The sequence below is a fragment of the Onthophagus taurus genome, chromosome 2, assembly GCF_036711975.1.
Source record: "Onthophagus taurus isolate NC chromosome 2, IU_Otau_3.0, whole genome shotgun sequence".
NCBI lineage: Eukaryota > Metazoa > Arthropoda > Insecta > Coleoptera > Scarabaeidae > Onthophagus > Onthophagus taurus.
The window spans coordinates 18,048,723-18,065,018 of record NC_091967.1 but is presented as its reverse complement, the minus strand read 5'-3'; the positions used below and the strand labels follow the sequence as shown (position 1 = coordinate 18,065,018).

The window sequence follows — 16,296 nt, the reverse complement described above, 5'->3', positions numbered from 1 at the left end:
TGTAATGCATTTATGTGTCGTAGTTGGTGTATTTAGCAAGTCGAAAGTTCATGCTGCATTCAAATCCCGTAGCTTTGAACAGGTGAAAATCCATTTTGGGAAGTTCTTAAAGTTAAATTGTTAAACCTGGTTAACGTCGAAGTTTTAGTAGAAACGGACGGCACGAATTATAATGAGATGGATCTTACTTTATGTTTCGAGTATTACGATTAAAAGTGTTTTCAAAATTAAACAATTAATTGTTTGGAGCGAGGAAAACAAGTCGCTATATTAGGATGCACTAGAGCTAGGAGTTGATTACTACTACTAAGGGAGTGACAATGCAATCCAGAATTAATTAGGTTAATTAATTTGCTGAGACGGGGACAAATCAAAGGTTCCAAGGATCAAAGGCGTATTTAGTTATTGTAAATACTAGTAGTATTTGTTTATATTTTACAAATAATAAGAGAATAGAATTTCGGTTATTGTTTAATTTAAAAATGGAAATTTTCATTCGTTTTCCGTTTTAATTTCAAGCTGTAAAAGTAGAAAAGAAGTTCAATTTTTAGTAGTGGCGTAACTTATCGATTTCTCCTCTCGACTCAAGAGAGTTTAATTATTTTAACGACTTTCAACCTATACGACGGAGATGCTGACTTTAAGAATTGCTATCCCGTGTTGAAGAAATACTATTGGAGTGAAAACCTCAGATCCGAGGATTCCAAATCCGAGATTTTCTCTCGCCTTTAAAACGGTTAAAACGAAAAAGTGTAACTAATCTAATTGCGTGGATTTTAATTATTAAGGTTAATTAACTACGCTTTGTAAATTAAATTAAAAAGATCTAATAAGACTTTTTACTTACCTAATCAATCTTCTTTAACTTCATTTTTAAGATTAATGAGGGATGATAAAAAGAAAAAAATGAAACAAAAAGAGAATTTTATTGTTACAAACAACATTAACACCATATAATATTATACTCTCTTAATATCTCCTTTATACATCAGTATTCACAAAATCAGATTTTTAAAGGATCAATGACATGCTCTGGGCTCGAAAAGCATATAATTGTACCTGACAAAAGACTTTTGATATTTTCATTTATATACACACGGTTTAATATACAAGACTTTTTTTTTTATATACAAGTTTAGTACTATACAATGTTTTTGTTGTTAGATGCATATTCATAGACATTTAGATGTCGATAAAATTTGTAATTCTAATGTGGATGGTCAGCGTAGCTCATTCAATCTGTATTGTTCCAATCATTCTTTCATAAACACAATAATTGATTGTACATCACAATGATCGAATGGAATGGGCTGTATATGATGCACTTAACTACGTTGTATGAACCGATTAGTTCAAAAATCCTGTCACGAACGATTCTTATAATCAATAATTTTTACAAAATAATTTGTTATAATTCGTATGACACGATTTTTGAATACTATTGTACGTTGGCTAAGAAATAAAAAATTAAATTTATAAACACCTAGTAATTACGGTTATTGCAGAATTTCATATAAGTCACAGACACAATTTTAAGTAAATCTACCAATCATCATTTAAATACGGTTAATAATCTTTTTAAAGGGTTCTTAAAGTTAATTAAGTCGTTAATAAATAACAGTCAACGTGCGATTACTCTCAGTTCTCTTTCTCTGTTGGTATTTAATTAATATTTATCTTTTTTTAATTAATAAATCAATATCGCTAACCTAATTAGCAAAAATATTTATATTATTGGTCGGTGCAACATTCATCTTTGTGTCTTTTCTTATTTATTTTTTAAATTGTTTAGGTATTATTTTTGTTCTACATCTAAACGAATTTGTGTGTTGTGATTATGTACATGGTCGTTTTCAGTCGATGTACAAATCGCTGAAGTTATTCGAAGCATAAAAGTATTTCTTTCTAGCATACAAAAAGAATCTTGAAAAAAAAATCATAAATTTCGATGTTTTTGTATATTAGAAAAAAAAGATATTCTCGCGTTTTTATATTAATACTATGTTAGAGAACATTTTCGTTGTATAATAGATAAGGTTTTATTTATTATCTTGATGGTTAATTCATATTGTGGAAGATTATCTACATTTTTTGTGTATAAGTAGATATGTATCTTTATTACAAAGTACTTTGTAATAAGCGTTTCAAAGAGAAACATGTTTATTTTTAATAAAATCAAATATCAACATGTAAACTAAAAGATCTTTTGAATGTCTCGATTTGGTGTGTGGAAATTATTAGTAACAATATTAAGTTATGGCGAGGTTTATAATTAACTTTGCGACACGAACTAAACTAAAATGATTAGTTATAGTCAGTACTACGAATTTCAGAGTAAAATATGGGGGAGTAAACGCAGGGATGTAGAACATGCATTTCTTAATCTTATCCCAAGCACATCTACATACAGTTGAATAGACAAACTGTATACTCTTGATCGTTTAAGACGTTAATGAAAAAATCGGCTGATGGCAGAAAAAATCGGATTAAAATTTACATTCAAACTACCAACACCAATAATATAGCCTACATATTTTAGTAAATCCCTGCAAAATCTACATTTGTCCATACTGCGTAATTGCCTTCGGGCTCACTCTTACAGAAGCATAAATTCGACTAGAAAACCGATTTACGTCACCTTACGCTTATTTTATAGTTAGTTATGTAACTAAACACTAAATCATATTAAGTTTCACTCAATCTCACGGTGTCAACAGTATTATTATAAAAAGCGAATTGGTGAAAAGTAAGTTGTAAATTAATTCTGAATTAGTTTTATGTGTGAACCGTAGTAATGAAAAACCTCTAAAAACCCTCCACACAATATAGCACCCGAACATAGCTAAAGATATCCCTTCAACATCTTAATGGCACGCTATTCTCACTAGAAGGCATCCGGAAACTGGTGGAGATGAAAATCACTGATGTTGATCGATCTGACATTTATTAAAAGGTCCAATACGAGTTAAAGTTAATTTATTTTTCGTAAATTATAATGGATTTATATCTTCTATTTCTTCATTGCGACAGTCCTAGAGGCTTGTTCTACCCATTCTGTTCTGCCTGCAACCTTGGCAGGTCTATTTCTTTCTATTCTAAAACGTGTTCATTTCAGAGTCCCCTACGTGTGCGCATCCATCTTGCATTCTTCCCGAATCCTCTTGCTTCTTTTCTAATCTCATTGTGTATTTTCGTTTTGATTCGAATTCGCTGGTACATACCATCCATTTTTCCGCTGTATCTGCCTGCGCCTCTGCAGTATATGTCATTATTGCAGGCTTGATGCAGGCATTGTATTCTGGTTGACTTGTTGACCTGTTTTTTCACCTTGTTCTAGAGCTTCCTCATAAGAAGATATGCTTACGCCTAAATAAGTGTAGTCTGTTATTTGTTCTATCACGTCATGATGTTGATTTTTTCGCCTGTATTATAAAAGCCGGCAGACCATCTTCTGTGTTTGCAATCAATGTTTATTCCCATCTCATACGTGTTTTGCTCTGTGATTCTGTGAGTCCATAATAATGTTGAATCGCAACAAAGAATGCGGTGCTGTAGGAGACGGGAAAACAGTTTCATGTATGTGTCTAGGTGGGATATTCTTCAGTAATTTTCTGCGTCTGATTATGTTCCTTTCTTAACGAGTGGAATAACGATACTTTCTCTAGATCTCTGTAGTTTGTACATCCTGCAGTTTATTACACAGATTTGTTCTGCTAGTCCATTTCCTCACCACTTCAACAGCTCAGTAGGATATTGTCCAGACTTGGTGATATGCCGTTATTAAATTATTTCATCGGCAGCTTAATTTCCTCTATTGTGCAATGTCCTTCCTTAATTTCTTTAATATCTGCTCTCTCTAGTCTTTGTTCTCCAGCGAAGGTTACTTCTACCTACTTTTCTTTCTATGTACAGACCATGGTAGTAAATTGGGACTTATTAGCGATTATCGTTACAGTATTACCAAACTGTGACAAACTTGAGAAGAATCAAGTGTGGATGTCATTTACTGCCTTTTGTGACTAATGTTCAATCCAGAAAATACTAAAATTGGATTAAGTGAAGGAAACGCTTGAGTAAATTATAAAGATGTATATTGAATTTATATTGGTATGATAAATTTATTTACCAGTATTGACTCTTTAGCTTAGACTTACTGAAAATTTTCAAAATATCAAACACCTCTTCCAATGAAACAACTCTTGATACTGAAATTTTATATGCTGTGGTTGACTGCAATAATGACCTTGCGTTAACAACTTCTTGGCATCAGAAATTAATATATTAAACTTTAAACCTAAGATTGTTCTTGGCCTACCCCTATATAAATAATTATTAGCTATATCAGGTGTGAGTATGCAAAGATTATACCACAAATCCCAGCCGTGTATTGAGATATTTGATCAAGTAAATGAGTGGCAAAATATATTGCATTGTGTTCATCTGCACTTGATAAATTCCAAAACATGACTTATTTGAATTGATTACCCATATCTCCGAATTGATAGTACCTGATTATGTCACTTCATATACTGATTATTACTTTTATTAGAAATAAACATGTTTTTCTTTATTGAAAATGTTACATACAAGTTACCCTGAAAATATTTAAATAGTCCACGTCAAATAATTCCAGCGATTTACATAATATTAACATAATCAATTATCATATAGACTTTATTTTATATAATTGTACCCGTTAATACCATTGGTTTTTTCATTATATTTTCATAACAACTTTATTTTTAACTCACTATAACACCTCATTCATTTCAAAACATTCAACACGTTCCACTTTTTCATCACTGTAGCTGCTGGCATCTACAATCGGTTTCTTACGTAAAAATCTTCTAAATCTGATGTTTGCTGTACTCCACATGTTAGTTCTATATGGTTGATGATACTGATGTGTTGACGAAGCGCGGGAAATCTTGTCTATGGATCAGTCACACTTGAAGGTGACGTTTCTAGGTGCAGAAGCAGTAACTGCTACAGTAGCCGCTAATCTCGTGGCTGTTGGTTGGGTATCAGGCGACAAGACATCCCTTTGCCGCCATCATTGAAAATGTTTAATTCCGAAATTTCTATTGCGTCTTGCATAGTTTTTGCCGAAAAGAATTTTTTTGAAAGCGTGTCGAAATTCTGGACTGAAAATGGTGTAGATTATTGGGTTTAAGGTGGAATTAAAGTAACCTAACCATAAGAAAATGGATACGACGTATGGTTCAAAAGAATCTTTGTAAATAGGAAGAAGTATGGCCATGACAAAGAACGGTAACCAACAAATTACGAAAGCACCTGTTATTATGGCTAAAGTTTTCGCTGCTTTTCGCTCTCTCTTAGAATCGGCGGAGTATTTTAGTTTTCGTTTTACAGTGTATTGAGGTTGATAACAGCTGATTCCGCCATCGGTTGTTGTAGGATCGGCTTCTAAACCATTTGCAAAACTAGTTTTTTCCGGACTCGTATTATTAGATGAAACCGTTGTAAATGCGGTTGTCGTTTCTGATATAGTGGGCAAAGGTCTTCCAATAATTGTGACAACAGCAGCGGCTATTCCACCGGTTCCACTCGCCGCCGCTAATCCTCCTGCTATTCCTCCAGCAGCCGGGTTTTTATTAGCAGGATTATTTGCGCTGTTCAAAATTTGCCTCCTACGTATTCGTTTACGAGCAGTTTGAAAAATCCTCCAATACAAAACTAATATAACTAAAAGTGGTAAATAGAAACTTGAAGACGTAGCAAATATTTGATAACCAATATCCTGACTAACGATGCACTTTCTATCTTGAATTCTTACGCTCCATTGAGGATCTTTCCATCCCAAAAGCGGCGCTATACATACCAGGAAAGACACGCACCAAATGATAACGATCATCGTTCCTATTCGTTTTGAAGTACGTTGATGGATGTAGTCTATATTCGTCACTGCCCAATATCTGAAACAAAACAAATTTTTAATTCAGTCAATTGAAAAGACATCTTTATATCGATTAAAGTGAGATGAACCGAGAGAGAAATATAGTACAGTAATACCCCGTAGTTACGCGATAGGTGGGACTGACAGTAGCCGCGTAAATCGAAAATCGTGTAAGTCGAAATTCGATGAATACATATTATAAAATCAAGGATTAATAAAAATTAATTTTGTTAAAAAAATGTATGTACAGTGTGGTTCAAATTCGATGTCCGAATGGGCTATCTCGGAAACTGTAAGAGTTAGAAAAAAAGCAGCTAACATGTCTAGATCCCTTTTTTTATATCAATTCCAATGTCGAAAACCTAAAAGAACTATCGTTAAAAAAACCGCGTAAGTACGGGGACGCGTAAGACGGGGTCGCGTAAGTCGAGGTTTTACTGTACACCAAACCATGATGTATTGATCGGGGTTTTCGGTGCATTTACTATTATATATTTCATTGGTATCATCTACGTTAATACGTCATCAGTTACACAATCAATGACTAAATCTATTTGACGGTAGCCTCTCGAAATCGGTTCGAACTCTAGTAATCATGTGATAGAGATCTGGTTCATAACAACAAAGGCATTGAGAGAATGAAGGATAGGTGATCTCGTTTTATCTCAAACGAAGTGATTGTATTCGTGTTTCTATGCGATACTTAGAATAAACTCATGTCTCTTCAATTAATATAAATATACAAGTTGTTATTCAGCGTTAGACTGTTATATATTTTTTATTGAACTAAAACTAGAACTAACACTACAACTAGAAACTTTCGAGTTTAATCGTACGTCTCTTAAGACGGCTAAATCCGATTTCTAGTTGTAGGTCTAGTGTTAGTTATAATGCTAGTGTTAGCTGTAGGTTTAGTTGTTAATCAGCGCTAGATTGTTGTACATTTTTGATTGAACTAAAAGTAAAACTAATTAATACAAAACGTAAAGGTGTGGATAGCTGTTCAAATTTATGTGCAGTAAAATTATTAATTCAAACAGTGTAAAGTGCAAATTAAAAGTTTTTCATGTAATGGACTTTTGGCTATAACGGACGCTCCCTTTCCCGTATTAATCCGTTATATATATTATAGTTACAATTTCCACTTAAATAATTTTCAAATTATATGATACCTATAGTATATTGAAATAAGAGTATGTAATTGGATTTTGTTCTCTACTAAAAGCTCGCAAATTTGTTTAAAATGGTATTTAATGGAGAAGAGAATTTCTGTGAGTAATTTTTAATGCAATTATTATGCATGTGCCCCATTCCTGAGTGCTCTGTCAGGATATACTCTCTTTTATATTATGCGTAACAACAATTTAGTGAGGTTGAGTTTCTCACATTTATTAAAACTGTTTGCTTTTATTACTAGCACACAAATATTAAATAAACAACTACTTGATACTTCATACTGGCTTTAACCAACATCACCTGTTGGTAGTTAAATTAAAGATAAGTGGTGATGTCACATGCAGTGTGGTAATAAAATGTTCAACGGCAATTCAATATTTTATATCGGGTGAAGCTTTCGAATTTGGCATTCACATTACAGTTTCGATCGCAAAATTCTGTTGCGTGACTGAAATAGCTTATGTTTTTGGGCACTGTTAATATTTTACTATTTTCCTACATTTTGGAATTGATCTCGTAAAAATATTTTATTGGATTACTTTTCTAATATTTTAGAATAATCTTTAATAATATAAGTGCATTGGTGTTTACATTCTAAGAGTTGTTTACTACGTAGTACCCTTTCTCTTAGGAATCCATTTCGCTAAGTCGCGATAATTTGTTCCTGTAGGATTGCCTAGGTTGACCACAAAGCCTGTTTGTCCCTCTTCACGGTCCGTTAAACCAAGGTTTCCATTCTGAACTTTGTACGTTCTGGGCAGTCTGGATCGATATTAGGCTCTCTGTGTCATGCGATGCCGAAGTAAAACTTCGTTCCAAGGGAAATAGAGTTTATTTCCGATTTAGGCATATTCGGGTTTCCCCTGCAGAGCATCATGTCGAGACGAAAAGGGCACCTATATCAATATCGTTTGCGCTTACTCTTTACCCTAGCCATAAAAAAAATACTCAACCAGCGAAAATCATGTTTGCCCTACAAGATAAAAATTTACTTTGGAAAATTATTTGGAGAAAATTTATTTTTAGTTAAATATTATGCTTTCACTTACGTTGTTGTATCAATTTTATTAGACCTTCGTCGATGTAAGAGGGTCATTTTATGATTTTTTTTTCATCCATGAACAATTTTAGTGATAAATATTTATCGAGTAAATTTCTGACAGGGGATTCATCAATTTTCCAACTCTCAACCGACCTTGTATTTGAAAAGTTCTATAATCCGTCGTCACATGTTCTGCAAACCAAACAAGCTTTGGTATTCATTAATATTTACGTGTCCCTATAACATCAGATACAATTTCATTTATATTCTGGTCGTTTCATTATTTACAATGTTGGTAAACACACACTATAATAATTAAATTTTATTGTTGTCATTGCTCATTAACGATTGAATAAATAGGAAATTTATAATGTAATATAAGCATCAAAGTAAAATGAAATTATAAGCCAGGAGTTTTTCTATATAGGATATAAACGTATCAATTTCTATTGGACGTATTCAATAAAACCTTTGTTGAAATTCTAGGAAATGGAAAAGCTATTTTCCAAGCTGCTGGTGCACCATTATGTTACCGGATATTGAGGCGAAGTTTCATATATTGAACAACAAATCGGGTGTACATAAGGTATGACGTTTTATATCTAGAAAAATATTTAAAAAATCACGTAAAATTTTTCTTAAAAAGCTTTATAAAAAATGTCGCCTTTCGCAGAAACATTCCAACGTTGTTCGTTGCTCATTTTCTTATCAAGACGGTAAAGAAATCAAATTGAATTTTGAGGCAACATCGAACGTTTTAAAGCTTCCGTTACAAAATAACATTTTCTCTACTAGAATCTGCCATAGAAAAATATAAGTATTTGAATATTTCATATCTTATAGAAAACGTTTGTTCGTGTCCTCTGATTCGTTTCCGTCCCTTGCGATAGGCTAAAAGCGATTAAATTGAATTTTAAGCCGACACCAAATGCCCTAAAGCGTCAGTCACGATAGATCGACATCGGATACTTGATGAGGGCGAAGAAACCCCGCATCTAATCTCATCGGATAGATAACATTACCGTACAAATTTAGTCGTTCGCTTCGAATATACTGCAGGTGTTGCACGAAACGTTCATCGTTCGTTTATAATGGGTGTTTCCCATAGTTTCAACAAGACATTAAACATTAACGCAGATGTTAGTACGGAACTAAGGGAAATGTTATACTCTAGCAATTACTATTTGGACATGTATACATGTAGGAGTTTACCCAAGAGAGGGCGTCACTTTTCGGCCTCCCCACCATTCGCGCACACACATATTTTTATTTTTTGAGAACATCAAGACGAGTCGAGAGAGTTCCGCCGAAGACACCGCATGAAACACTTGTCAAGACGTGCAAAGACGAATTCATTGTTCATTTTGTTATTATCAAACAGTTTAATTTAATATACGGTTTTATTCTAAAACGTGTTACATTAAAAGAAAATCCCTAGACAACATAAAGAAAGAGCCTACATTTTGGGCGCTCGCCTGGGATAAGCAAGGACGAAGAAAGAGTGAAAAGAAAGGTGTTGGAACGAGGACGGAAGAACGACGGCGTGGGAATCAACGACGAAACCGGTGACGACCAAATGTGCATTTGGCGCCACCAAAGATAAGGATTCCTAGAAAAATACGAGTAAGAAAATAACCTTTTGATCCTTTTGAAAAAATGGAGTTGGGACGCATTCTTAAAATCGAACAAAACATCACAAAAGCGAGTCTTAAAGTCATTAAAGCCTTTCATAAATTTGTTTTTGAAAATGATGATGGTCGAAATAATAGACGTAATTTGCGAAGGTTTGAAGGCTTTGATTTCAAAGACGATAACGACGAACGATTGCAAGCTAAGATAAATTTTGCCATGAATAATTTGACGCTAGGAGAATTAAATTCAATTTGTCAAATCCTATGTGTGGATAACGACGCGAATGACAAAAAAGAATTAGTTGAAATGTTGTGTGGAAAATTATCTGATCTAGAGCTAAAAAATTTAGATGACGATATACACGACGATGGTTCTGGAAAAGATGTTGACACCACGCATATTGAAAGAAAAAAAGGAAAATCTGATGACGAAAGTGAATTAGAAATGGCTGATATAAGTAAAAGTAATAACATGAGCGACGGAGAACAAAGTTTCACAAAAAATGTCGAAAACAATTCCAAGACTTTTCATCCTAAATTCATGCTGACATTTAAAGACATTGAAGAAACTCTATGCACCTTTGATGGAGCTGAATCACATTCAATAAATAAGTGGATCGTCGAATTCGAAGAAACATCGCTAATAATGGGATGGAATGAGGTGGAAAAGCTGATTTATGGTAAACGGTTAATGAAAGGAGAAGCATTGCTGTTTATTAGAGCTGAAAAGGGAATAACGTCATGGACAGCCCTTAAAACAAAGTTAATAAAGGAATTTGGTAGAACAACAAATAGCGCAGTTATTCACAAGAGGTTAACTACAAGAAAGAAGAAAAAAGACGAAACATTGTGGCAGTACTTAATGAAGATGAGAGAAATAGCTGCAGAGGGAGACATTGAAGAAGAAGTGTTGATCGAGTATGTGACGGAGGGAATTGTTGACGACGAAATAAACAAGACAATACTTTATGGACCAACAACATTAAAAGAATTTAAAGAAAAATTGAAAATGTACGAGAGATTGAAGGAAAAGCAGGGCAGAGAACATAAAGACACAAAGAAGGAAGATTTTATGCGACAAAACAACACAAAACAGACTCAAAGAAAACAAGATACCATAAAGGAACGAGATGAAAGAAACATGAGATGTTTTAACTGTGGAAAAGGAAGACACCAGGCAAAAAATTGTCGAGATAAGGACAAAGGTTTAAAATGTTTTAAATGTGACAACTTTGGTCACATAGCGAAAGAATGCGAAAGGGAAAAACCACAAAGAAAGAATTCCAATCGTGACGAAACCAAAGAACTCTATGTTGCTCAAGAAACCAAGATGGAATTGTCTAGATACAAGACGGTAATACTGAATGGAAGAAAAATCAACGGTTTTATCGATACTGGGAGTGATTTAAATTTAATAAAAGTAACAGCATTTTTGCAAATAGGTGGGCCAAAATTTGACGAAACGCCTATAACAATCAAAGGAATCGGAGATAATTGCATTACAACATTGGGCAAGTTTAAAACAGAGATGAAAATGGATGACTGTATTTTTGCAACAGATATCCACATTGTTCCCGAAGAAGCAATTCCCATGAAATTCATTATTGGAAAACCTGTACTAGAGTTTGCAACCTTGACAATAAATAACAAAGGAATCAAAGTGACGGAGAATGGAGAAAATAAAGATTTAATCATGACTCGAGAAATTGAAAAGGAAAGAGAAGTATTAAGTGATATCTTTATGATTCAAATGGACAGTAATACCTTAAACGTAGGAAAACTTGGATGTTACAAACGGATATCGAATATTGTACAAGCGTACAAACCACAGCATCGACAGAGTACAGCGATTCGAACTAAAATAATATTGAGTGATGAAATACCAGTTTATCAATCACCTAGAAGACTGTCATTTATGGAAAAGAAAGAAGTTGAAAGACAGATTGAGGAATGGATAGCTGATGGAATAGTGAGACCTAGCATTTCTGATTACGCAAGTCCAATAGTCTTGGTAAAGAAAAGAGATGGGTCGACAAGGATATGCATCGACTATAGGAAGTTGAACAGAAAAATAATAAAGGACAGATATCCCTTACCGGTAATAGAAGACCAGATAAATCGTTTAGCTAAAGCAAAAATTTTTACTACATTGGATTTAAAAAACGGATTTTTCCATGTACCTGTTGACGAGTATAGTGTAAAGTATACTTCATTTGTTACCCCAAGCGGACAATATGAATTTTTGAAAACACCATTTGGCTTGTGCAACTCACCAGCTGTTTTCCAGAGATACGTGAACGAAGTATTCAAAAAATTGATCCACAAAGGAATCGTATTAACTTACATGGATGACCTGATAATTCCATCAACGACAGTAGAAGAGGCTTACAGCAACCTAGAAGAAGTATTGAAAACAGCAGAAAACTACGGCCTTGAATTTAAATGGTCTAAATGCTATTTTATGGACACAAAGGTAGAATACCTTGGACATGAAGTTGAGGATGGTACCGTTAAACCTTCTCTCAGAAAAATAAAGGCGGTTATGAACTTTCCTATACCGACAACGATAAAGAAGGTGCAGAGCTTCCTTGGATTGACGGGATATTTTAGAAAGTACATAAAGGACTACGCGTTAATAGCAAAACCATTATCAGACATGTTGAAAGATGAGAAAAAATTTAAATTCGAAGAAGACGAAAGCGCGTCATTTAAAAAATTGAAAGAACTTTTGTGTACAGAGCCAGTATTGAAAATTTTTGACCATGAAAGTGAAACCGAACTGCATGTGGATGCAAGTAGCGATGGATTTGGAGCTGTGCTACTACAAAAAAATATGGACGATGGCCAACTTCATCCAGTTTACTATTGGAGCCGCAAAACAAACGACGCACAAAAGAAATATCACAGTTATGAACTCGAAGTTCTTGCCGTTGTAGAAGCTCTTAAAAAATTTAGAGTGTATCTTTTGGGAATACAATTCAAAATACTGACTGATTGTGCTTCATTTGCAGTCACGATGAATAAAAAGGATCTGTGTACAAGGATAGCAAGATGGGCTCTATTGCTCGAAGAATATAATTACACGCTAGAACATAGACCAGGTGTACGAATGAAACATTGTGATGCGTTAAGCAGAAATCCCATTTTGATGATAATTACAAAAAACGAATTTTTAGAAAGATTATTGCAGGCACAGAAAAACGACTCACATTTAAGAGCAATTTTTAAAATATTAGAGAACGGACCCTATGGAAATTTTGTAATACATAAAAACCTTTTATACAAAGAGGTAGAAAATGAAAATTTGTTAGTGGTACCTGAAGGTATGCAGTACGACATCATCAGAAAGGCTCATGAGAATGGACATTTTGCTACAAGGAAAACTAAAGAACTTATTGACAGAGAATATTACATACCTGAATTGGAAAAGAAAATTCAAAGGGTGATTTCAAATTGCATTTCGTGCATACTTACGGAAAGGAAGTCAGGAAAGCAGCAAGGACTATTAAATCCAATCAACAAGGGTGATACTCCACTGGACACTTACCATGTAGATCACTTAGGACCAATGGAAAAAACAGGAAAAGCTTATAGATACTTACTAGTGGTGGTAGATTCATTCACAAAATTTGTTTGGTTGTACCCCACAAAGTCAACAACTACGAAAGAAGTTTTAGAGAAATTAGATCAACAAAAGCAGATATTTGGGAACCCAAGAGTTATTGTGTCAGATAGAGGAACTGCCTTTACCTCCAACGACTTTGAAGCTTACTGTCAAAATGAAGAAATTCGACATATAAAAATAACAACTGGTGAACCCCGAGGGAATGGTCAAGTTGAGCGAATTAATAGAATAATAATACCAGCATTATCAAAGATGACCATCGAAAAACCTGAACATTGGTACAAATACGTACGGAAACTTCAAGAAACCTTGAACAATAGTTACCAGAGAAGCATCAACATGACACCATTTGAACTTTTGTTTGGAATAAAGATGAGAAGACCTGAAGACATAAGAATGAGAGAAGTGATAGAAGAAGAATATGCCAACCTATTTATCGAAAGCAGAAACGAATTGAGAAGAGAAGCAAAAGAACAAATAAAGAAGATCCAGGAAGAAAACAGAAAAACATTCAACAAAAGAAGAAAAGAATCTCAGCAGTACCAGGTGAACGATCTAGTGGCAATCAAACGAACACAATTCCAAAATGATTCAAAGCTGCTACCAAAGTTTTATGGACCCTATCAGGTTGTGAGCACTTACGGACCGGATCGTTATAATCTGGAAAAGGTCGGAAATCATAATGGCCCAAACAAGACGACTAGCAGCGCAGAAAAGATGAAGCCATGGATGCCATTCGAGGCGAATGACGGCTAGGATGGCCGAGATGTAGGAGTTTACCCAAGAGAGGGCGTCACTTTTCGGCCTCCCCACCATTCGCGCACACACATATTTTTATTTTTTGAGAACATCAAGACGAGTCGAGAGAGTTCCGCCGAAGACACCGCATGAAACACTTGTCAAGACGTGCAAAGACGAATTCATTGTTCATTTTGTTATTATCAAACAGTTTAATTTAATATACGGTTTTATTCTAAAACGTGTTACATTAAAAGAAAATCCCTAGACAACATAAAGAAAGAGCCTACATACATGTATTGTAAATCAGGACATCCGGAAAGTTCACATTTTAGTTGAAATGGTAATAGATTTGATCAATTTTGCACAGTTTCTTGAATATTGTTACGTTAGAATACTTGAACTTTAAGTAAAAGATGATTGGACATTGCCAACCTGGAAAGTTCACTATATATTTTTTTGACCCGAAATTGGAGTGATTAACTCCAACGCTAATTTGTCAACAAACATTACCTCTGAATATGATATCTGTTCGTGTATCTGGGGACATTAAATCTAATAATGATTTAAGGTCCCAGGATACACGTATATCATCACTAAATCTGTGATATCCAACTATTGTTACATAATCATAAGGATTAAACCACGTTTTGAGCCATATTTACATAATATTGTTGCAAACTTTAACTTTGACAAGTTTAGTTCCTGAAAATTTGTTTTTTTTTTAACTTGGACTGTTTGATTTGCAAGGTACGAGGAAAGTGTTGCAGTGAGGTGTTAAGTCAATTTTAACTTAAAAAATTTATATTTTAGTCTTTCCAACCATATGGTGTCGAATTTGGACAGAATCCAGAAATGCAATCGCTGTATAGAGTTTTGTATCAAAATCCTTTTTTATAACTTCATAAGCCACGTTGCATGATTTGTTAAGAAACCAAACTGAAATTGTTCCCGTTTTTGTGCATGTAGGCGACTTTGTGGCCACGAAACCTTACTGATAGACGGCACTAATTTGCTATGGAGCATGGTAATGTCCTTGTAGGAGTCATTAAGATCAAGGGATTCTTCTTTCCTGTCATTGACTTGCTTAGTTTTTTCAATTTTAATGTCAACTTTAACTATATTCTGTACATACTTTAGTTTCACTTAGGTACTTAACATGATCAATTTTTGCTCATCTCCGTTTACTTTTCCATTTTGGTATCATTATCGTAATGATCAAATCTAGAGAGAGTAATTCTTTGAAACTTATTTCTAACTTGCAAAATTGTTGTGCTCATCTTAGGTTTCCTAGATTCTCCATCGTCGTAGTGACTTTTCTGTTTTTTTTGTCTCATAATGTGGTCCCATTCTTTTTCTTTTATCCTTTGCACTACAAGAGTAGTAGTACTAGAGGTAACTATATTTCGTACATCTTGCCACTATCAAGAAATAAACGACCAGAAAGATATTCCAGTCATGTTTTATACATGGTTAATGCATTCCGGATTTAAATCCAATGGGTTATACTAGGACTGTTGGAAAGAACAGATTTATCATAAAACAGTTGCGAATCTAGATGTATTCAAGCTGCCGTTGCATTTAAAAGAATACAATGCAAGAATGAATTCAAAAGATAATATTGTAGATGGGTGTCATCGAAAAATACCAAAAAAATAATAAAATGTGGAAACAAATATCAATGAAAAGAGACAGATTAAGGTCAGCCTTCATTTAGTTTCAGCTTGTCAATTAGGCCCTCCGTGGGACTGCGGATGTTTTGAAAAAGTAGGTACAGATAACAATGGTAATAGTTTTGATAAATTTTTGAAGATGCGAAATTGCGACTGGCAGAATGTTTATCTATCAAAACTTGTTAAAAGTATAAATGTAAAAAGTCGTTAAGTCTTACATCAGTAACAACTAGACATATCAGGTTTTACATGAGACAAGTTTATCTGGAACTTTTTAACTCGATCTAAGAGGGAGAAAAGAACCAGCGACGAAAACAAGCTCCATAGTCGATCAAAAGTGTTGCAACACATTTCATTCCTACATAATAAAGAAGTATGTAGATCCCACAATGTAAGTGTTGGATGAGACTATTGCTAAATAAGTGTGGATCTTCTGAGATAATGAGCTGCCTATTTAATAACCATTTAATCTCATATTGGCGAGAACAATAAAA

At 34.1% G+C, this 16,296-nt stretch overlaps 1 protein-coding gene across 1 annotated transcript in view; it reads right to left on the bottom strand.

Annotated features, from left to right (window-relative positions):
- Positions 1-907: 907 nt before the first annotated feature.
- The window catches only part of LOC111414309 (5-hydroxytryptamine receptor-like), a 100,952-nt gene continuing 85,563 nt past the window's right edge, over positions 908-16,296 (bottom strand). The window contains exon 4 of the mRNA XM_023045623.2: positions 908-5,936. Within this exon, the coding sequence (XP_022901391.1) occupies positions 5,054-5,936 (883 nt within the window). The 3' untranslated portion in view covers positions 908-5,053. The remainder of the gene's footprint in view (positions 5,937-16,296) is intronic.